At 43.3% G+C, this 23,686-nt stretch overlaps 3 protein-coding genes across 4 annotated transcripts; 1 reads left to right on the plus strand and 2 right to left on the minus strand.

Moving 5' to 3' along the window:
• Positions 1-572: 572 nt before the first annotated feature.
• Positions 573-7,342, plus strand: micu2 (mitochondrial calcium uptake 2). Its single transcript, XM_047606244.1, has 12 exons — positions 573-828; positions 1,165-1,291; positions 1,906-1,937; positions 2,640-2,715; positions 2,810-2,857; positions 2,945-3,027; positions 3,818-3,874; positions 3,951-4,048; positions 4,572-4,743; positions 4,832-4,940; positions 5,026-5,183; positions 6,508-7,342. Exons 1-12 carry the CDS (start codon positions 631-633, stop codon positions 6,607-6,609), a joined length of 1,260 nt encoding a protein of 419 aa, XP_047462200.1. The 5' UTR covers positions 573-630; the 3' UTR covers positions 6,610-7,342.
• Positions 7,343-7,394: 52 nt separating this feature from the next.
• On the minus strand, positions 7,395-11,608 carry LOC125020760 (interferon regulatory factor 2-binding protein 1-like). The gene is made up of 2 exons (XM_047606243.1): positions 9,560-11,608; positions 7,395-8,310 (listed from the first exon to the last, which is right to left on the minus strand). The coding sequence occupies exon 1, from the start codon at positions 11,361-11,363 to the stop codon at positions 9,582-9,584; it is 1,782 nt and encodes a 593-aa protein (XP_047462199.1). The 5' UTR covers positions 11,364-11,608; the 3' UTR covers positions 7,395-8,310; positions 9,560-9,581.
• Positions 11,609-13,790: 2,182 nt separating this feature from the next.
• On the minus strand, positions 13,791-23,244 carry hnrnpl (heterogeneous nuclear ribonucleoprotein L). Of its 2 annotated transcripts, XM_047607079.1 has the most exons (14): positions 23,084-23,244; positions 22,516-22,634; positions 21,271-21,508; positions 20,632-20,717; positions 20,365-20,461; positions 20,184-20,256; positions 16,150-16,185; positions 15,796-15,864; positions 15,438-15,688; positions 15,128-15,249; positions 14,815-15,016; positions 14,667-14,724; positions 14,188-14,283; positions 13,791-14,004 (listed from the first exon to the last, which is right to left on the minus strand). In XM_047607079.1, the coding sequence occupies exons 1-14, from the start codon at positions 23,165-23,167 to the stop codon at positions 13,946-13,948; spliced, it is 1,590 nt and encodes a 529-aa protein (XP_047463035.1). In that variant the 5' UTR covers positions 23,168-23,244; the 3' UTR covers positions 13,791-13,945. The 2 variants fall into 2 exon arrangements, with proteins under 2 accessions (XP_047463035.1, XP_047463036.1); XM_047607080.1 differs by lacking the exon at positions 16,150-16,185.
• Positions 23,245-23,686: the final 442 nt, after the last annotated feature.

Below are 23,686 nucleotides of genomic sequence, written 5' to 3' on the forward strand. Positions count from 1 at the left end.
CAGCTTCTTTGAGCCTACCGTGTATCATTTTTACCTTTTAATGTCGCCATTTGTGCACAGACTAGGCTCACTGCACATAGTGTATCATTTCTCTGCCCTCAACACCTCTCCCCTACTTTTTGACATATTTTTTGACTTGGAAAGTTGTGTTTGATGAGGCCCACTAGCTAATTAGACTTGCCTGAGCTAAGGATGTAAAATGTATGTTCAGCTGACTGCTCTTGCTTCATCTCTTACCTTTGCTGTAAAGAATGATGTATTTTACAAATTCATCTGTTAAAGTCATGGTCCAATATGTAGTTTATACAAGTGGGATGAGAATTTTTGAACTTGAAAGGGAGCAGTTTAAGTTTTGAACTAGCTAATTTAAATAATTTTGTAATGACATTATTACATACAATAAAAATGGGAGTTTTGTGTGAGAACAGAAAGAAAAATATTTTACAATTCTGTTTCAAATTGGTTTTTATGGACACGGACACCGAATTCTCCGGGTGAATGCGTCACGTGACCTGTAGTCCGGATTTGTTTTTGTAGGCGTGAGCCGTTGCGTGCAAGTGCGGAAACTACGGAAGCCGTGCGGGCATCGCACAGCAGCAACTGGCAAGGCAAGGTAGTAGCTTCCTGAAAATGGCCAGCTGGGGAAGGGTCGCCGCTGTCCTGAGGACTGTTTTAAGGAGCCCTCGGTCCCTGCAGAGTCTCGCACTGCGTCGTGCGGTCGGCCCCGGTGTTTTGGGCTCTGTAATTGGAACCGGGCTTATTTGTTACTACCAATATCATGCACACAACAGGACTCTGCCCTTTGCCGTTCATGCCGAGGAAGAAAAAGTAAGTACGCAAAGTTTCTGTCGACGAAATTGACAGCAAACGGACTCGACTACAGTAAACGTATTTGCCTCTGTCGGTTTCCATTTGTATTACTATGTTGCTAAATGCAGGAACCAGCGACACTGTAGTTATTTTAAAAAAATGTTTTCCAAAACGGGCGTAGTAGTTACTCAACCAGGTGTTTATATCAACTAACGCCCCCTAGCTGTCACTGACAGCACCAAAACGTTTTATCTCTTAGTGTCCAGAGGTGCATACTGGTTGATTTTCCTCAGGCCGACAATAAGTATTGACGTGGTTCCTTAGCTGACAGTGGTGATTATCCTGATGTTGCAGGAAGTTGCAGCTCCTCGGTCTGCCAGAAAGAACCGTTTCATCCAGTTCGCCTCAGTGATCTATGATGAGGAACCCTACATGACCCCGAGAGACTTCCTCTTCTCTGTGATGCTGGAGAACGTAGATCGTAAGCTGCACCAATGTGCCTGACACCTTTCATTCCCTTGAGTTCACTCTATGCAGCCATAGCTTCCTAGACATGTACCATCTGTGTCAAACAACAATAATCATGCAAAGGTCCAACACCAGCCAGGCCACTTTAATCCGTCACCCTTATGTACATACACAGGACAGGACACACCTCTTCTAGGCATTTGAGATAAGTGACAACACCCAAGAAACGCAGCAACAAGATAAAGAGAGATGCATGAGCAAGACTGGGTATTGTGTACAGTGTTTTAACCTGGACTGGATAAATATGAAATAAACATCCACTCTTACTAAGTCTTCATACTGGGAAACAGAATAGCAGATAGTCTTTGGATTCCAGTGAAGCTGGAGCTGTGTGTGTGTAGCTGCCATACGAACAGAAGGAGAGAGTAATTCATTATAGGACACAAGCATGAGCTGTGGGAACCTTTACTTTTTTAAGGACTGCAAGTATTACACAAAAATAATAATGAGCACACACTGCAAAAAAGGAATTTCAAGAAAGCATCAGTGCTCTTGTTTAGTTCATTTAGCTTTTCCTGTTTTAAATACATATGCTTTAACATATGTTGTCTCTTTCCTCTCATGTAGGAAAGCTGCAGAAGAGGATTTTGACGCCACAGGTGTGTAACCGGTCCCTTGTATGTTTTGGTCACGTTCAGAAAAGGACGTTAAGAAACAAAAAATGATTTGATTTTCATTTAAAAATTCAAACATGAAATGAAATTCAAGGCATTTTTCTTTATCCGAGTCTAGAATGGATGAACAAAACTGTAAAAAAAAACGTTCTGTGTGGCCGGAAGTTCTCATTTTCAAAGTAAGAGCACTTATGAGGACGGCGCTGTGTAACAGAAGTTGACGGATATGCACCAGTACGTTGTTTTTCAAAACAATAACAGAGTCTCAGTGAAGAGGACAAACTAAAAATAATTATATATAATTAGGGAATAGTTACTAGCTAACATTACTCTTATATGCTTGCAGAGATTTCTACAGATCCTGAGTCTTTTTTGCCAAAAATCATGTCAGTGAGGTCCCAAAGAGCCTGGGCTAGCGAGGGAAACCACATAGAAGTCATATATTTGGACAGAAACACAGTACTGTCCTCATATGTGCTCTTACTTTGAAAACGGCAACTTCTGGTTGCATAATATGAATAAATGGCCGCTTTTGTTGTTTCTGTCTTCTAACGAATAAAAATAAAATAATAAAATAAAAATGGACTGATTTTAAAGTTCTGTTCATCCCTTCTGTTACTGGTGAAGTGTGAACTGCACACACAGGTCACAGTTTGAGCTAATGAGCCTTTTTCTTTATACTGACAGGAAGTGAACAGCATGTTGACGGCCGCCTCTAAAGCTCGGCCTGGTAATTCTCTGTTCAGAAACCTGGGAGACAACGGTGAGTCCTCATGTCTCAGTTCACAAACAGGACCTTCAGATTGTATCTCCAGATCCAGTTGTGTGACATGAACGTCCTCCTTTGTGTGCTGCAGGGTTGATTTCCTACACAGAGTACCTGTTCCTTCTGACCATCCTGACCAGTAAGTCGCTGGGATGTTTCTAACATTGATGAGCCGCCTGCTGAGGTCTGACTGAACGTGATCAGTTTGATTCTGTATCTATTGCAGAGCCGCGCACAGGATTTCACATTGCCTTCAAAATGCTCGACATTGACGGGAACGAACACGTCGACCAAAAGGAGTTCCTCAAGGTGAGACCGGCATAGCCAAACACAAACAACAGATCGTCATAAGACAGATGGTTTCTCATGTGGGCACTCATATTACGGGATGACACCTCACAGATTCATTGTGTTTGTTCAAATACCTTGTGTGCACTTAATTTGAAAATGTCGCCACCTTTTAATGCTGCCTCAAGCGCTGATGCGGCCGCCGCTGTAAGTATGAACACAGGCGCCACGTGAAGGTGAGGAAGAGCTGCACCGTAGCCGCTCGAGTCTGCTTTTCATCTGTCCTTTGTTTTGCTGCCTGAGTAAGCCCTTGACTTAGGTCGGTTTGACATTTTTGTGTCCGTTCCAGCTTAGGCTTGTGCTCTCTGAGGACAAGACCAGACTCCTGTGTGCTCAGCCGGGCTCAAGCAGAGGCTAGTTTTTCTTTCCGGTAGACTGCATGTTGGCATGTTCTGCACCTTGTGTCAGATTTTCATGTTGGGACTTGGAGGCGCGAACCGAAGGCGTACAGTAAAAAAGAGAAGGTGCATGGATTCTCATCTGCTCTCGTTTGAGTCGCGTCTGATTTTAACATGAAGGTCACGTCTCTGGTGTGATCAGGGACTGTTACAGTCCCACATAGAAGAAGACAGATGTTTTTTTTTTTATTATTTAAAGTAAATATGGCCTATTTGTTCCTTTTTTTCTTTTCTTTTTTTTACAATTGAGGCATAAAAAGTCATGAATTGTAAGTGTCTTGTTGCTGCAGGGGTTGCTGTTTACATTTCGCTCTTTCACCATTAATATTTCTTTTATTTTTTTGCTGCTAAAGCTCAAGAAGATCATTGGAAAAAGTAGTAAAATGAAAATTCCCAAGGACAATGCAGAGGTGGGTGTTTCTAGTGTAATGTCAGCACCTTCAGTTTGAATGGTAAACGTACCTGACAGTGTTGTACGTTCCCCAGAAACCGGTGGAGGAGGCCGAGGGCGTGAACACCACGCTGCAGGCCTACTTCTTCGGCAAGAAAGGAGGAAACAAGTTGCAGTATAAGGAGTTCCTCAGGTAAGGACACGTCCTCACCATAGTTCAGCTGTCATTGTGATTACTTCAAGGGGAAAATATTTATGTGATCGAGATGAAGTCTGCTTAGAGGTCAGATGTTTTCACTGCGGTTTAAACCAGTGATGAAGTTTTATTATAAACTGCTGCCTTTGGTTTTAAATATTTTAAACACGACTTCCTGCTTTAGACTACACCTACTACACTAGTTACTACAACTGATTAAAGCTAAATTCTTGCTCTTGAATGTAGAATTCTGTCCAGATTCAAAGCACATCATTATTACTTCAGATGCTCAGACCTACACCGACCAGGCATAACATTATGACCACCTTCATAATACTGTGTAGGTCTCCCTTGTGCCTCCAAAACAGTTGAGACTCATAAGAGAATGGACATGGGTCTTCTGAGGGTCCCTCCATAGTTTACTTCTTCTTAACTACTCTTCCTTTACTATGACTTTCTTATTTTGGATCATTGCTGTTTGTCGTCGCCGTTCCAATAAACTGATCTCGTTGTTGTTCAGGTTCATGGAGGACTTGCAGGCTGAGGTCCAGGAGATGGAGTTCATGCAGTTCTCCAGAGGCATGGACACCATGCGGAGAGAAGACTTCGCAGAGTGGCTGCTACATTACACCAACGAAGAAGACAACGAAATGTACTGGGAAAACATGAGGAAGAAGATCCCTGCCGGACAGGTACAAGCTCTCTCCTCCACGTCCACTCCTGTGTCAGAGTCACATTTAATGTGGCCTAAAAGTGAACTGGCTGGTTTTTGTTTTGTAGAGCATCACCTTTGATGAGTTCAAAGTCTTCTGCCTGTTCACCAACAACCTGGAGGATTTTGCCGTTTCAATGAAAATGGTCACTGAGGCAAACCGTCCTGTGGGAATGGGTAACACCACTCACCTTGACTGTTTTTCTATGATCACTACAGACATTACATGACTGTAGTTTATTCCTTTTTTTTTTAAATGCAGCCCAGTTCAAGCGAGCCGTGAAGATCGCTACGGGCCACGATCTGTCTGAGAACGTGCTGGACACTGTGTTTAAACTCTTCGACATGGACGGAGACAACTGCCTGAGTCATAAAGAATTCATTGGCGTGATGAAAGACAGAGTCCTGCGGGGTCTGAAGGTGAGTTCAGCCATCTTCACCATATATATATATATATATATGCATATATATATACATATATATATGCATATATATATACATATATACACACACACACACACATTTCAGTAGCTACAGATATAACTGACAGTTTACTGCTTCCTTAAGACAAATACCTACACTTGTCCCTGTAGCAGACACTAACAGCTTGGTCTCTTCATCTTCTTTCTGCTATTTATCTGCATTGTTTTGGTTTTGCATTGTTCTGGTTTGTGCGTTTCCCCTCTTAATGTCACAGTGGTCATATATTCTGTGTAATTTCTAGTCCGATTGGCAAATGACATGAACACTGTCACACAGAAAACCTGGGTGGTTGAATCATCTGCCTGGCCCTCCACACCAAAATAAGTGGAAAAGTAATTGATATGTGGCAGTGGCTGCGTTACATAAAGTGCAAAGCTTCTTTCTGACTCACATTTGAGGACCTTAATACCACATCTCCATCACTGGCATCTGTGCTGCAGATGACGTCACCAGCCATAGATGGTGACTCTTCAGCCTCTTCTCTGAGACATTTATAGTTGTACCTCTTCAGTCTGTCTCACTCCGCAACAACGTTGTCTTTTTTGCCGGTCAGGTCAATTTTTGTTAAAACTTACTGCTTCACTTTCACTAATCTTCGATGTGTTCCATCTTTATTAATCCAAAACAATCAATTGTGGAGATGAAGAAGCAGCTGGAAACGCTAAAGCAGAAACATGCCACGACCAAGCAGACCAATCACAGCTCTTGAGCTCTGCGTCACATTGTTACATTTGTGGGGGGGGTGCATGTCAGGCTACAGCGTTAGCGTCTGTGTGGGGCACTTTTAACTGCTCTGCTACAGCGTCAAATTGATGCAGAGGTCTAAACCGCATATTATTTGCACAATGTCTGACTGTCATCCATCCAATATTAACCCAGTCGTTTCCCAAATTTGTGCTAAGTAATGCTAACCTGCTAATAGCTTAAGTTTTATATTTGGCACATAGTGTTTTCTAGAATAATTACTTAACTCTGATAGAAACTGGAGGAAAAATGGTGGACATGCTGCTCAGATACAGGGGTTTGTCTTATATTTTGATTCATGTCATTGTAAATGCTCACACTAAGATTAGATTTTTTTTTTCGTCCACACAAATCCAGCCGTCAGCATTTCTGGCTTTCATTTGAGCGCTGCAGAAATAACATCTAAAATGCTCCCACTGTTAGAGGCAGTAGATATATTACATATCACACACACACACAGGTTCCACCCTGAACGTTACCTCCACTGTTGTCATGACGAACACTGTCCTGCCCTCAGGTCCAGCCTCAGTTCGGCATCTCCGGCTACTGGAAGTGTGTGAAGCGAGAGACCCTGAAAGGAGCCAAGGAGGCCTTGGGAGATAACGGGTGCCCCATCTGAACCACGGCACGTCTGATGGAAGACACGCCGGTGTCTTCTAGTCAATTAAGTGGTGTGAACAGCACTATACAGGAAACCACATGTAAAGAAATACACTGCTGCACTATCCTGATATAAATACTGTATGTTGTTTACAGGTCTATTTGTTTGACGTTGGCTAAAGTTTTGATTTAAAGAGATCGTGTTGGGGTGTTTACACTATTGCTTTCTCACTGTTTGCTCATTTTAATATTCAATTATTTTTGTAATCTATGCAAAGTCACATGCACTTAAGTGACCAGGTTGTAGGATTAGAAAACCTCGGTTATCACAAATTTAGTTCCTCCACTCAAACTGACATTTTGTGATCAGCTGTTCACAAACAGAGGCTCATGAGGGCAAAGCCGTCTGGTTCTGGCTTGTTTACTGTGATTCAACGGCAGCTGATGGGGTTGTTTGCAGGACAATCGCAAAAAAACAACAACACGGTCCATCTTATCCAGCAAAGAGGAATCAGACTAATGACGAGTTCATATAAACTCACACGTCTAAATAAACACGATACCGTCCCAGTAGTCAGGTCACTTAAGTGCATGTAAACCCTGTTGTTGTCAGTCAGTGTGTCTGCAGAACTGGTTAACTGTGGTTTAAGGGAGAGATGCCAATTCTGCGCAGGATGACAAGTAATGACTTGGTGTGAGGTTTTTCCACGTTCTTGTCAAAAATATTTATCAAATAAAGTTCTTATGAAAAATGCTGAGCTGAGATTGTGATCTGTAGCAAAAGAGCCAAACAGCTACAACTAATAACTATTTTGGAATTTATTGTAGAATTGACCTGTTTAGGACACATGAGTATGTGGGTTAACCATTGACGATTGTGGCGCTAATAATTATCATACATAGAAGTCCAAAAAAGTAAATAGACAAAACAAGCTTACGTCTGTGATAAATGAACTAATTAGTGACTGATGCCAAGGTTATCAGTGAATACAGCATACACAGCTACAATACAATAAAATTACATTGAGCATGAAGCCATCTTTGGTCTTCTTATCACTATAAACAAGTACATAGAAATTTGTATTGTATCAAAAATAGAAATTACATAGCCATATTGAAAGTAAATTCACATTTTTGACATAATATAAGGAGAATACCTAAGAGACATGGTGGGATTACATTTTTTCACTCCTTGGCTTTAAGGATCCAATTTTTTTTGTTTGTTTTTCAATTTTTGAACATTCTGTTGTTGTTGTTTTTTTTTGAAGAAATGTATGATTCTCTCAAAACCATCTATCAGTATCGCCGTCCTGAATAGTTATAGGACAGGACGCAACGTTTATAACAAAAAAAAAAAAAAAAACAAACACAAAAAACCAAATGAAGATTGTCATTCTTAGAAACAAGCATGTGCTTTCAATCCTGGGATTTTTGAATTGCGGCCTCTGCCGTGCGGGACAAAAGAGGAGGGAGGGAGCGAGGGAGGGACGGGGGCTGAGGCTCAACATTCGGTGGAGGTGTAGCGGCTGAGCCGAGCCCCGACACTCAGGCGTGTCCCTCTTCTCATGAGTCCTGTTGTGTCTTTAGTTACCAGTCTTTGTGTAGTTGTCCTCCTGGTGGTCCAGAGTTATTCTGCCCTCGGAGGCTCACGTGATGAACTGCAGCCAAGGTGGACCTCTGCTTGAGATAATAGGGAAGTGCTTTCAAAGTGTTTGATCCACTGTGGAAAGAAGGAAAACATAAAACAGTTCAGAAACAATAGGCTGCATTCCTGTTAGTCACAAAATGGTTTTCGGGGCTTTTAGTTTCAATTCTTATCGGCCTCATTAGACATCAGATTTCTCCGAATTCTTTTTGTAGCCGGACAATGAGACGAAACTCACAGCCAGAGTCCTAAAGAATGAACTTTAGCCACAGGAAGAGACTCGAGGAGTCCGGCAACAGATGGTGTGGACACTAGAAACAGGCAACCTGAAACATACTTGTCATGATCTACCTGACCAAACTATCACTAATAATAATGCTTTATCATTTATCAGAGGATTATTTGCTTGTTTCAAGGATTAGACCGGTTGATGTTGTCAGATCAGTCATAATTCTCTTTATTGTCCCGTGTTGTTTTATACGGTTTTGTCCACGCAGCTCAAAGATATTTAGTTTAATTGAAAAAGGTCTCCGGAGTTCTTTAGTTTTTCCGCACCATGTATCGGCGTCACAGTCAATTAGAAGCAGAGTTGGAAATGACCGCTACACAAAGACAAACCGTGCAATCATTCCCATATGTTATCAAAAACCACTGATAAATCAGTTGTTTCCATTGTTATCGACTGCGTGTTTACACTAAAGTGAAAGCAACCGAGTTATTTATGAATAAATGTACCAATAACGTATGAATAGATAACCTTAAATTTTATTAATGAGGACTGACATATTAAATAAGGTTTTATATTTTCTACATTTTCATGGCGATGTCTTGAAAACAAAAATCCTCTAATTTAAACACCTGGAACCTGGTACAGTCTAGTTTGAAACATGAATATGTGTCTTATCATTTTTATAAAGTAAATAAATAATTCAGTTTTCTGTTGTTTTAAATGTGTGATGTCCAGTGTAGCCCGGGTTCACTCTGCACACAAAGGGCTCAAGTTAAAATATAATTTTTTCAATTTCAATATTTATCCAAAATTAAATTTATACCAAGCATCAAGTCTGTAATGTTGTGTGTTCTGTAGTGTGTGTAGCTCAGGGTGTATTTGAGTTAACACTAGACACTGTGACAAGACCCTCTCATATTGTATATTGTGATATGAAGTTGATTCTTATGAAAACTATGATTGCTTTACTAATGAGTTACACTCCTGCGTAACTAGAAAAAGAAGACGATCGTTAGGTTTTACACTTCATTCATTCCGGCTGTTGTGCGAGTGTCGGTCTGGAACACAGAAAGACGTGTTTCATCACGGTCTCACCATTCACAACAGGATGGAGACGTCAAGGGTCGTTCTCCTTCTTCACCGTCACGTCTCCGTCTCCGGCCAGGATGGTCGAGATCTCTCCCTGCATGAAGGCCCAAGGCACGGTGGATCCAGCCAGGGGGCAGCGCTCTCCGCTGGGGCAGTACACCTCTCCTCCTTGACCTTGGCTGCGGATGAACCCTCTGGTGCAGGGGAAGCAGAACTTGTGTTGGGGGACAGAGGGACACTGGACGAAGTGAGTGTCCTCCAGGCGCTCTCTGCACAGCGTGCAGCAGAGCAGGGTGCCCTGGGCGCTGCTCGTAGACTCCCCGGCGTTGGCGTTGCTGCTCGGCCCCACCGCGCTCATGCCCTGCCCGACGGCTGCCTGGGAGACTGAGGTGGAGGCGGTGGAGGGGCTGCTGCTGGTGGGACGTCCGGCTGAAGACGAGTGGGCTGTGGACATGCTGGGGCTGTCTCTCGCCATCTGACTGGAGCTCAGGCTGTCTGCGACCCCCATGAGAGCCGAGATCGGCGAAGGCTGGCTGTGCAGACGGGGTGGGCCTTCCTGAGGGGCGGCCATGCCAGGAAGGGGCTCCATGCCGGCGTAGGCGCCTCGGGGCCAGGGCTCCCTCCCCGAGTGTTCGGGCCTCCCTTCGCTCTCTCCGTTCTCGGAGCCCGGAGAAGCCTTGCGGCGCCTGGTCGTGCCCTTCGCCGGCCCGGGGCGTCCAGCGGCTGACAAAGGCAACACTGGATCCGGCTGCGGCAGGACCTCTGGAATAGGGGGCTCTTTGAACATGCGCACGCCGTCATTCAGCAGCTCGGACAGCCCGCGCCAGTCCCCCGTCCCCTGGCGCTTCTCATATTCCACATAGCGGAGGCCGGAGTTCACCGCTTTACCTGCGTCTTTGGCCGAGTCGCGGAACATCTGCCTGACCAAGTCTGGAACGCCCGAGAAGATCATCCCAGAGCCCGCGGGATATTCCACAAACACCTTCAGCTCGAACTCTGGCGTCGTGTTGGCGTCGAAGGCCAGAACGCGACCCATCAGGTTGTGGTCTTTCCTGAAGCGCACGTTGAAGGGCACGCAGCTGCTGAGGGCGAGGAGCACGTCCCGGACCACCTTGGGACGGTTCGGCCAGCCTTCCACCCTGCTGCGAGCCACCTCGTTCAGTTCAGCCATGACTTCATTGTTCCTCCACACCGCCGGGTCTATGCCCACCAGAGGAGAGGTGCCCGCTCCCACGCCCAGGGACACGGCCTGTCTTCTGCCCCCGTCACCCATCAAGGGTCCAGCTGAGACCGCGATAGGTGTGGCTCCAGCTCTGGAGGCTGATAGTGAGGTTAAAAGCCCATGGGGGCCCGCTACTAGCCCCTGAGCTATCAAGGTGTGGGGTATGGTGCCATGCAGGCTGGGGACTGCCCCAGCCACAGCCCGGCGGGTGTTGGGGCTCTGTCTGCTGCCCTCCGACAAGGCCACGTCTTCTGCCCTGTGCAAACCATTGGGGAGGCGAGAAGACACCCCGTACTCCCCCCTCCCTCTGTCTACACGCTCCCCATGCTGCCGCCCCATTTCAATGGGCCCAGCCGAGCCGGGTTTGCTCTGCTGAGGACCGGGAGACCTGCCGTCCAAAACTCCGTGCGTGCTCTTCAGCTGCCTGGCAGTTTCTATGAGGAGCTCTATTCGGTCCGCCCCGTCGTAGTTGACACAGCCCCGGCACACAGCTTCACTGAACTCCCACAGCATGGCCCAGGGCATCTTGGGCAGATCGCAGAGGTAGCACCATTGCCGTCTGGAGGAAGACTGCGAGGCGGAGGACATGTTGTTTACAGGCCCTCGACCAAACTTTCTTCGGAGGCCTACACGTTACGGTCCGCGGTTTCCAACAATACTTCAGTCCTCAGACACCACTGGCCACATGCCGCGGATTCTACGATAAAAAAAATAGTTAAAAACCAACCTCAAAACGCGACAGTTGGCGGCAACATTTAAAACTTAACGACGTCTTCTTTCTCGGTTTGTTCGCGTCGGTCTGTGTGGAAGGAAGTAAAATGTTATAAGACACCGGAAACACCTACGCGGCTCGCGCGCGCGGCTTCACGGGAGTTGTAGTTTTGTGACCCCCGCCGCCGTTTATCGCCTCTCTCTCGAATAATCGAAGAACGATTAGGACAGCTACACAAAACAAATGATGCAAGACACGGCGATTGAATATCACACACACACACACACACACACACACACACACACACACACACACACACACACACATATACATATATATATATATCACTAGTCAAACATTTGAGCACACATTCGCATTCAACAGATTTTTTTTTTCTTCATTTCATTTCATTTTCAACATATAGCACAAAAATGCAATTACAGTACCAGTTGCAGTACTTTCTACATTTTCGCATAAAAATTTATTAAAGCATCAGTGGATTTTTACACAAGGCCAATTAAACATGAGACACAAATATATTTATTCCCAGTATTGGATGTGACTTGGTTGTAACTACATGTTTACTGGTGATCATCCACAGCAGCTCATTCCTCAGTACAGAATCACTTCAGGCCCTTTCTATTGGATTAAGGTCGGGACTTTGACTTGGCCATTGCAACACATTAAATTTGTTCTTCTTTTAAATAGACATTTAAAAGAATATAAATAGACAACAAAGCAGATTTTTTTATATTTGAGGTTCTTCTTGTAGCACCATCTTTAGCTTTGATAACAGCTTTCATGAGGTCGTCACCTGAAAAAGTTTTCCTGCGTCTTAAAGCAGTATTTTTTTTTATTATTATTATTATTATTTTTTTCACTCTGTGGTCAAACTCATCCCATGAGTGGTTGTGGAGGACAGGTCATCAGACATAACATTTCACCAAATAGCCTGGGGGTGTGTTTGGGGTCAATGTCCTGTAGAAAAACAAATATTGTTCCCACTAAGTGCAAAAACTAGATGGGATGGGATGTCGCTGCACAATGCAGTGGTAGCCTCGCTGGTTAAGTCTTGGCTTGAGTTTTGAATAAATCACAAGTGTTACTTGTGTCACACCTCCTCCCGGATGCTTCATGGAGAGAACCACCCAAACAGAAACCTGTGCACCTCTGATGCGTCTTGCAAAGATATGGTGAGTGGACCAAAGATCTCATCAGACCAAATTGCACATTTCCACTGGTCTAATGTCTATTCCTTGTGTTTCTTGGACAAAGTAAACATTTCTTTTTCCTCAGTAATGGCTTATTTGCAGTGGTTGGACCGTGACTGCTTTATTCTCCTTTGAACAGTTGATGTTGACATGTGTTTGCCACTGGATCATAGTGGCTCCAGTCTGAGGTGCTGTTAATTCACCATTTTCTGAGGATGGCACTTCTTCTTTGAATTTCCCCAATAGGGATCTATGAAGTATTATTATCTTCTACTGAACCTCTGCAGCACTGGTAACTCTTAGTCCTTCTTTCCTGGGGCGGTCCTCATGAGAGCCAGTCTGTCGGGTTTCACAACTGCACTTAAGGGTACAGCTGAAGTTTTTGAATTTTTCCACATTGACTGAACTTTGTGTGTTAAAGTATTGACAGACTGTTGTTTTTCTTTCCTTAACCAAGTGGTTCTTAAGATAATCCTTCCTTTATCCCCCCTGTGGTCACTATCTAATTCCATCTGTTTCATCATGTTTGATGTCTTCAGTATTAGAGGACAGGTAAAAAAAAAAAAAGTTGACTTCACTTGCATAAAAACAGCTTGTGTTGTGATAAAGGTCTGTTCATCAGGCGATGAAAGGCCATGAGATGCAGCTGAAAGTGCCATTATAAATCTAATCCTTGGAGATATTGTTGAAAACTATAATAACAATTAATTATGTAGGCTTCAGGGTCACATCTGCGCTCTGCCAGTCCAGCCTGGGGTCTTATTTGAACTTCTAATTCCACCAAAGTGATAATTATAACACACTGATTAAAGAGAACTAATCCTTGAACACCACGGCAGTGGACGCACAAAATCCATCGTGATTTTGTTCTTCTTTAAATAATATTTTATTTCCATGAATTGACCTTTTCTCTGAACAAGAGAGTAGAAGCGATAACCCTTAGTATGTGAACGCTGGTTAAAAGAGTACTCGCATTATTGTTACGGTTTAGTTTATTTAAAAACTGAAAAGGAGGAGGGGTCATATTTAGTGTTGTGAACATACAAAATAAACAACTGATTAAAAAAATCAGAATGAAAGAAAAACAAATCATTGAAAACAAAAGTATAATTTATGTAACATTTTCCTAATGCACATTAAACCTAATTTTTGTTAGTCAATACTGTTTTTCCTTATACTGTGACAACAGAACTGCAGCATACTCAATGCAAAGACAAAACATTACAAATAGTTTGACAGGAGAGTATTTAGTTGGCATGGTGTGTGGTTGAAAAACACAGCTTCAGTGTGTACGGGTAAGGCCCACCTGGAAAGAATGAGAAGGAAAAAAATTAACATTTAGAAAGATAAATGACCTTTCAATTCTTTTCTTTGTAATAGCTACAGTGCATGGGAGGACTTTTCAGTTGGAAGTCCCTAAAGACTAGACAATGTACCACACATTAAAAGCTTTTAAAACCAGGCTGATGTTAACAAGATAAAAACTTACTGGGGTTTTTCATTTGATAATGGTTCATAAGAGCCAGAGCTTCCATGGCATCATTGATGGATTCCCACTCGAGCAGTCCGGATGAACTTCGCTCACCTGTTGTGCCATAAAAAAATATAGATTACTTTACTACACAATACATAAAGTGATGGGCTGATGTAGTGGCAGCAGTTAGCAGACATCGTCTTACAACTAGAAGAGGAGCTTGTATTTACATTTATATGTAACTGTTTTACTACAGTGTGTCGCACATAAAGGTTTAAATCCTGTAAAGTGTACAGACAAACCATGACTCTATGTAGTTTATGTGTATGGAAATGTTTATCTTGACTATTTTGTACTTTGACACAAGTATCAGTATCCACTCATTACCTGACTGTAAAAATCTAAATGTCACAAAACTCCCTTTCATGGGTGAATTAATTCACATCTGAACATAACCAGTTATAGTAGTAGACAGGATGTGACATTTTACTCACTCTTTCCAGTGAAAAGCTTCACACTAGTGGGGCTCTTAATTCCCAGCTCGTCACAGACCTGGAAGGAGAGGCCGGTTAAAATATATAAATAAATAAATGAGGTTTGTTGAAAATGTTTCGGTCACAGACAGAACCAGGCTCTTCTTACCTGGTTGAAGATCTCTACAGAGATGTCGGGCTGTGCGTTAAAGAAGTGCAGGACGTTGCTCGGGTGCTGGATTCGGTTTTTCGCCGCCTGCTCTGGGGAGGTGAAACGGTTGTTGCGGGATCCGTGGAAATCTTTGAAGCTGCTGGTGTTGTCCTCTAGCTGATAACACTGTCCTGGCACGATGGCCTGCTGCTTGGAAACACTGCAGGAAAAGAAGTCCGATCAAGCATCGCGTCTGTATCTGCAACGCTTTAAATCTTTCTTTAAGGATCTGTGCTAATGTTTTTAGAAACATCTGCAGAGTCACTCCTACCAAACATTGAGTTTCTGTCCAAACAGGAAGTTGTTGTTGAGGTGAGTGATGGCTCTGTCCACAGAGTAACAGTCTCCCATTTCTACCATTGCTGCTCCAGGCTTACTCTTCATGAACTTGACCTGGAGATGAAAACAAATTAGCTGCGCAAATATGTTCATGCATAATCGTAGGTAAACTACTGTGAGCATCTTTCAGTTTACACTGTGTAGAGCACTTAAGAAATCATTATCAGACAAATGAATGCATTAAATCTGACTTCATGGAGGTAAGGGGGTTGCTTAATGCTCCACAGCATCATTAGACTCACCCTCTCTACGTTTCCATAGAGGCAGAAGATGTTGAAAACCTTGTCAGCGTTAATCTTAGAGGGCTCCAGTCCGTACACCATCAGAACCGGGGAGTCAGCGTGAGGCCCGTACTCAGGAGGCGGAGGTCCGTACCCTGGGCCGTACCGCTGACTACCGCGACCACGCCCACCCATGCCCGGCCCCATGCGGTGGGGAGGGGGTGGGCCGTAGCTGTCATCATTGTAACCATGGTAACCTCCTTGCGGGCCACCTGAATTCAAGAGAGAGAGAAACACATTTAGGTTGCAGATACAGTTCTGGAATGAGATTCACTGTCCCACACGTGTAAAGACACAAATGTCCTTATGGGATGTTTACCGTAATCAGGTGGGTGGTCTCCGAGAAGAGCTGGCTGTCTCTGCCGTTTGTTGGGATTTGCATTGGGATCTAAAAGCGGTGAAATGAAAGTTATCCGTCAAACAGACACGTCACACAGTCCGCTTCGTGCTAAGGGACAGGCTTGTGGTTGGCATGCAACAGAGGGGCCTGACAACTTGTTAAAGTGTTTCAAAAATCTGCAGGCTTTTAAGATAATCTAACGGGGACATAATGGAGATTTTTAAAACAGTAATTTTTTTTTTTTTTTTTTTTTTTTTTTAAAGATAGCTTTCAAACATTTTTTTTTTTTAAAGTCCTCCTCCCATCCTAGTATAAACACACACACGCACACACCTTGTGAATTGTTCCAATTGCCTTCACCATCAGCATCTGTGCAGGTACACACATACACATGTCAAGTCCAAATTAACATGAACCAATATGCAACACTGTATAAACACATTTGTGAGCACCCATGGCAAATATCTGGAACAGACATTGAGGCAGAGCATGAAAAAAAAAAAAAATGCATTGATGCCGTGAACCTGCTGCAGCACCTGCTGCTTTATTTACTTCATAGTTGTCACATGCCAGGATAAGACAGAGGTATAACACCAGGAGCGAAAAGATGAAGCACCGGAAACAATTACATTGTGTATGACAAAAATCAAATCAAAATTATAGAGTGGTGTAAGTTTGTCAACATAACAGCATGTTAGTAGGTAACTCTGTTGTAGAGAAATGTTCCTGCCATCTCCAACCACATCAACATCACAGCAGCCTAACAGGTCGACAACACACTCTTAGAAATTAATTATTAAAGCTACATGTATTGTTCTCATTGTGGACACTGTGACCATAGTTGACAGTTACAATAAAGCTACATGTCAATGAATGTGCCCATAAGGCACTGAGGACTTTCTACTTCATGGGCATCAGATCTTGATGTTCCCAAAATTCAAAACCGTTATCTAGAGTGATTATTCAAGACAGGTTATATATCAAATTATTAACCAATGTAGTTTCAAGAACACATTCATACAACTACTCTATTTGCAGACGTAACTTTACCCAACATCCAACGTTAACTCCACATCCGTTGAGTGAAACCAATTTATGACATTTGTTGAGGCTAATCACATTTTATATCTGTTATATAAAATACATAAACTGAGATGCATTCTTACTGTGACCAAAATGATATAAATGGATGTATGAACGCTGTGAACTCGTACTCAATGTGATGACAAGTGCAATGCATCACACTAAGGCAGGTATGACGTTCATGAAATACACCATTGGCTATTTACAACGACTGCAAATTAAATATGTCACTAGAGACATAGAGACACAGTAATCGGTTTTACAAGTGGACACGACTGGGACTAGATACCAGATGGGGTTTGCTAGTACGACCTGTACAATCCGTTTTACAGGCGCTTATAAAGCACATACAGTCTGAATATAATAAACTCTCCAATGTCAGTTCAACACAAAGTGGACATGATAACAATTTTGAATCTAACTTATATCCAAGCTGCTGACTGCTCCGTGGATTCCTTCAACATTAATGTGTTTGGTAAATCAACACAAACCAGGTGCCACAAATGCGGCACAAAAAAACTATTTCACAAAAAGAAAGTTGCGATCGTCAAACTCCATTAGACTACTGAAGTGTCATGAATATATATATATATATATATAAAAAAACAACAACAACAGCTGTCATGCTGTTGTAGTTTCACAATAACTTTGAATTATAACCATCAAGTCAGATTATTCATTCAGTTCAGTACTTACAGCACCACACATGGAGCATGGGACACAGTGGGCAGCTAGGGGGCAGTCTTCAGCAAGGGTGCTACCCGTCAACCTCCTGACTCCAGCCTCAACTCACTCTCCCTCTTCAGCCTTGTCTTTCTTCTTTCCTTCCTTGCATCCCCACCACCAGAGAGAAAAGTACATCCACACGTCCGTACTTGGTTTTGACTTGCTGTCGGCTCTGTTTTGAAAGTCGCTATTAGAGGCTCATTTCCAGCTTACCGTGCTCTGACCACAAAGCGGGATATTTGCACCGTTTGAGAGTGGGCTGTCAGTCCACAGACACACTGAGCCAAACCTGCATCACACGGGAGGCGTTAAAGGCATCACTATGGGCCAGTGCAAAAAAGGGAAAATGAAACAACGCAGAAACAACACAAGAACAGCAGAGAGAGGGAGGGAAATGGGAAAGGTACAGAGAACAACAGAGTCCATAAATGTAGAAAGCTTTGGGAAAGGATTTGTAATCTGTTTGCCTCTGTGCTTGTTGTATGCTTGATAGGTGTCTGATACTTGTGTCTTCATAGGCCCCCCCGTGGATATTTCTTCTCGTGTAAAAATGGGCACTCGCGTGACGCTCGTTTGTTTGCTTTTAATAGCTGTCAGTCACTTGCAAAGTGAAAAGGCGTCTAGTGCTTGACAATAAGTCATCTGGAATATCTGCATGACGATGTGCTTGTCATGGCGGTGTTGCCTTGGATGTTCAGTTCGTTGTATGGTCGTGTTGTGTTCGGCGCAGGAAGGTGGAGACGAGGAGTATTTGCGTCTGAGCGAGCGAGAGAGTGGCCTCTTTGTCTGTTTACTGCCCCAGTATGTGGTGTCGTCTGTCCCCTGGTCGGGCTGAGTGTGTCTGAAAAGTCCTCTGTTGCTCCCTGTGGTTGTGTTATGGCAGGCACATCCCAAGAGCTAGGAGGTGGTGTGGCCGCTATGGCCACACACCTGACTCCCGCCCTCATCAATGTGTTGTGTCAAAGAGGGTGCGTCCTCGGGGCTCTGCAGATGAGATGTGCTGTACTGGTAAAGAGGTGGCGGTTGGACGCTTAGCAATCTAGCAAGGTCAGTCTGTGGTGGGATATGCGAGGTGTCTGTTCACGCGGCCTTGGAGTATTTCTGTCCCTCAAACTGAAATGATGGCTACTGTCCATCACCAGAAATAAAAATGGGTTCCCGTGTCAGGTGGTAGAGATAGGGGGTGATGATGAGCTTGGAATAAGGAAGTACTGAGTTGAGGTTGTGTTCCAGTATTTGATGCCCCACTGTGTCCGATGTATGCCACGGAGCGGATTTACGTTAGCTGTGGCTGTGGTTGCTGTTATACTGTAGCTGTAGAAGACGCTGTGTCTGCTTAGAAGTTGAGGTGAGCCTGTATGAGTTTGCACAGTGAGGACACAAGGAGTACCTCTGGGTCGTAAGGCAGCACGAGCTACGGAGTATCAAGAAACCTCTCGAAGGAACATGACGGCAAACAACTGTATGAAACTTGTCATGTACATGTTGTGGTCCTGGTTGTATTGAGGGTAAAGTGGTAGAAACATCCTGTATTTTGGTCAAGGAAGTTGTGGAAGAATCTCAACACCACATGTAAAATGGCTGAAGTTATTATACAGGCAATGCCCTGTTAAAATATTATGTTTTATATATATATATATATTATATTTCTAAATATAATATTGAATTTATTTGCGTAGATTGAGCAGTAAGTCTGAAAACATACATTGTTTTAAAGCTAAAAATACATATAAGAAAGCAGATACTGTCAAGTGTATGTAAACTGCATTTTAAACTAAAGGTCCCATGAAATGCAGAACCTCCTAGGTCTCCTAAGTCACACCTCTCTCCTATGTGTCCTATTTTTAATAAATTCAACTAATCATATCTTTTAGATTAAGGTAAACCAACCAGGTGTGAAATCAAAAAATCAAAAACGTCAGTCACTGGGTTTGGTCACAACTACAGTTTATACAGTTACCTACCTACCTACCTATATACAGAAATATACGGACTGCACAGTTCTCCAAAGCCTGACGAGTCATTTCATGGGACCTTTAACCTGAGGTGCATTTAGTGGTTTCATAAAGCCACTCAGCTGAGTAGTGTGACGTCCAATTTAGGCTGCGATAAAATCTCCACTATGTGTGAAAAAAAGGCCTAGAGGTGTGCTCCGTCGTGTCTACTGGATTGGTGTCGGCAGGGACGTGACATTGTGCAGCTGTGGCATGCTCTATGGGAAGTGTGAACCTACGTGAAGAATGGTGCGCTACGCTAGTGAGATTGGTGCATTTGAATGTTCGCATGCATGAGCCTGTAATTGAGGTTGGCTGCCCTCCAGGTTGCTCCTCGTGCCCTTACTTTGTGCTTGCTATGTGGCAAGAAAAATGCATGACTGTGAAGGCATCGCAGGGATACTGCCTCTTAGCACTGGGTTGAAGTGCACGGTGAAAGGAACCATGCACGTGTGATCGAAGGCAATACCCCCGGAGGCAGAGAACCCTAATCATCCCATACAGTGGCATGAGAGGAAAAGAGGAAGAAAAACGGGGAGGGGAGGGTTGGGGACTGCGTGTTACCTTGGCCACTCAGATTGGGGTTTGTGTAGTCCCACGTGTCCTGGTCGTTCTTAAAGACATTAAGGCGCGCTGGCTGTGGAAAGGGTGACGTTACAAAAAATGACAATCAGCTTCTTCTCACTCATCATCTCGTGTTAATTCTCCAGGTACAAAGGTTGACCACGCACTGCCATATACTCACCTTGGCATATTCAATCTTCAGAGTGCAACAGCCTGAATAGATGTCTGCCCCATTCAGAGATGCTTTAGCCCTCTGGGCACTTTGGACTGAATCAAATGTGGACACGATGAGTTAAGGGGAGGTCTGATTATCCAACGTTTTTTTTTTTTTTTTTTTTTTTTTTGTAAGGGATCAAGTATAATTAAACACCAATATTTTACACAATCGTAGCAGGTCCAAGCAGAAAACATTGTGACCCATTATAAAGGCCATTACTGAAAAGGATATTCAACCATGGCCTGTACACCATTCTTTCTGAAGATGACAATCCTCTGCACAGGACCACAGTTGTTACAAATGGTGTAGAGGACATCCTGTGGAGGCACACATGTAAGTTTTTACTTAAGGTGTGTTGATACACAACACTATAATACAGGTAGCGCACATACTGCACATGATCGCACATGATCACACATGACCAAACAGAAAAACATTCTGCTTTGCTGATTTAAGACAAAATGTTTTTTTATTTCCCTGTTAACATAAAACAGCTGCTGTTTAAAGTCTGAGTAAAGAAAGACAGCGAGTATTTGCTTTTTTTAAACCCATATGAATCCAGATGTTCCAACACAATTTCCTTCAACAGTTGTTTCAAACTGAAGACCTAATAAAAAACATGCAGTGAAAAAATGTTTGATGGCTTTATTGGCCAAAATACCTGGAGAAAATTTAAATTTTCAGTATTTTGTGAAAATGGAAACAAATTATTCCCATTATATAACTTGAAGAAAGCTTTGATCATCACTTATACCCAACACTGAAAATAAGTGATGAATGTGCAGTGATCAAATGAATGATTCAGCCTTAATACATAACCATACAGTAATGCAGACAGCTGGATATCGATGAAGTATGACAAGACGTTACCGTGGTGATAGGATAGATGGGGTTGATGATCGTGAGCAGCAGCACATTGTTGACGCTCCGGGTGTCATCCGAGTCTCCTGGTCGGGAGATCTTTTGACTAGTGGAATAATTGATGAAGGCAGGGTGACCGCCAATGTAAACCTGGTTCTCTGCTGCATATGTAACAGCATTGCAGGACCCATTCATGTCTTCATATTCAACCAATGCCTGACGCTTCTTAGGCATCATAACCACAAAGCTGTAAAGAAAATAAGAAAAATTAAAAAGACCCATAACCAGGATTACTGAACCACATTTCATTAAGGCAAACAGAAGTCTACTTGGTTGAGCTTGCAAGTATGCTGACTTTAATCACATTTAAGTCAGTATTATGAGACAGTTTCCATATTCACAATAAAACACAGGATTCCTCGTAATGTGACAGCATCAAAACGTATTATCTTCCAAATCTGCGACTCCATCTCCCCATGAACAAGCAGCAGACAAGATCAGATAAATCCTGTGTACGCTCTGTGCCCACGAGGAAACAAGACACATAAGAAGTCCACTAATAGCCAGTGAAAGGCCAATCTTCTAAAAAATTAATGATCAAAACTGTACCAAAGAACTTGTAAACGGGACCTCGAGCCAACATGCAAGTGAATACTGTACGTGTTAAGATATGTGGACTATTTTAAACGCTGTGACCACTGATAATACAACAGTGGGTGGGACGGTGCTGTGTGGGCATTTATGAGGTTATTGCAAATGTTGACATTAACCTGAACAATGAGAATCACACAAATGAAAACGCAGGGACTACGGTCAACATACTACAGATACGCCAATCAGCCACAACATTAAAACCAATGACAGGAGAAGTAAATAACGTCAACCACCTTGAGACAATTCAAAGTTCTGCTGGGAAACTATTGGACTTGACATTCATTCATATGGACCCACACAGACCAGATCAGGCACCCCCGCCTTATAGCAATGGCGGCAGCCATTCTCATCAGGATGCAGGTGTTGACCTGACCTCCAAATTCACTACATCCCAAACTGATCAAGCACCTGTGGGATGATCCACAGAGGCCCCCATTAACAACATTGTGTTGCCAGACACCACAGGACACCCTCAGAAGACTCATGCCCATTCTCTGATGAGTCACAAGTGTTTTGGAGGCACAACCTACACATTATTAGGAATGTGGTCATAATGTTGCGCCTGATCGATGTGCAGTACATTAAAAGCTCTATTATTACCTAATGGCACCAAACTCCTGCAGGGCCTCCACCAGGTCAGCCTCCATGACACCGTCCACCAAGCCCCTGATGTGCACCACCGGGGACGGTAGCGGTTTATGAGGATCATCGTAGTTCTCCTGAAAACGAGACAAGATTATGAAGAGGAAAAAGAAAAGAAAGCATGACCAGACTGACAAGAGAGGAGTTAGTAGCAGCGTTAGTGACTGATGTCATCGTGAATCTTCCTTCAACGCCTCCCTGAGCAAACAGCCTCTTCTTTGTGTCATTTTGCACATTTGCTAGTCAACTAAAACGTGTCTCCTACCCAAACACAAAACTGTATTATGTGTCAGCGTCTGTCTATTTATTAAATGATCACAAAAGTCACACTAGCGTCATTAAAGCTAGACCTCACCAACCCATCGGTTTGCCTGGGTTAGCTAGCGCTGGTTAGCTTCTTCATTTTGACCAGCTGCGAAAAACTGCACCGTCTTTATTTAAACTGAATTCCTGCCTTGGACGAACGTAAACGAGTGCACATTCACACAATAAACACCAGCAACAAGGACACTTAGATACCACTCACCGTTGTCATTCCTCCGTCTTCAGTTTTCTGTCTTTTGGTTGCTCGGCCGCCTTCTCCGTAGTATCGGCCCGCAGCAGCAGCCATGTTGTCCGGCCGGGCTACTGCTGCATTCCAGGCGCATGGGAAAAACGGAACACTTGCGATGTTTTACAGCAAGATATGCCTCAAGTTAAACACCTTTCCACCCGTAAAATCACATTTTATTCTGCGCACGGGGCGAACATTCAAAAATATTCTACATGTGACTGTCACTCTAGCTGTAAAGAAACGCTGTCGGCGTTTTTATTTACATCATTTTTTATTGTTATTGTTCCTGAAATCGTAAACCTTAACCACCATTTAGACCGGGGTACTCGAATGGTTTATTCCCTATGATGGACGCTGAATGCAGCGTCACATGCTACATGTTAGTATTGGTCACCATGCAGAATCAGTCACTAATATAATCCTAACTATTATACAGTCTATGATTAAACCTCGGGGTAATCAACGTGAATCAGTTTGAGCAGCATACGGGGAGATAAACACAGAACATCTCTAAATTTGAGATGAACCTAATTGCCAAACTATGGAAACATAACCCTACAGAAAAGCTTCCACATG

The sequence above is a fragment of the Mugil cephalus genome, chromosome 15 (genome assembly GCF_022458985.1).
Source record: "Mugil cephalus isolate CIBA_MC_2020 chromosome 15, CIBA_Mcephalus_1.1, whole genome shotgun sequence".
In the NCBI taxonomy this organism is placed as follows: Eukaryota; Metazoa; Chordata; class Actinopteri; order Mugiliformes; family Mugilidae; genus Mugil; species Mugil cephalus.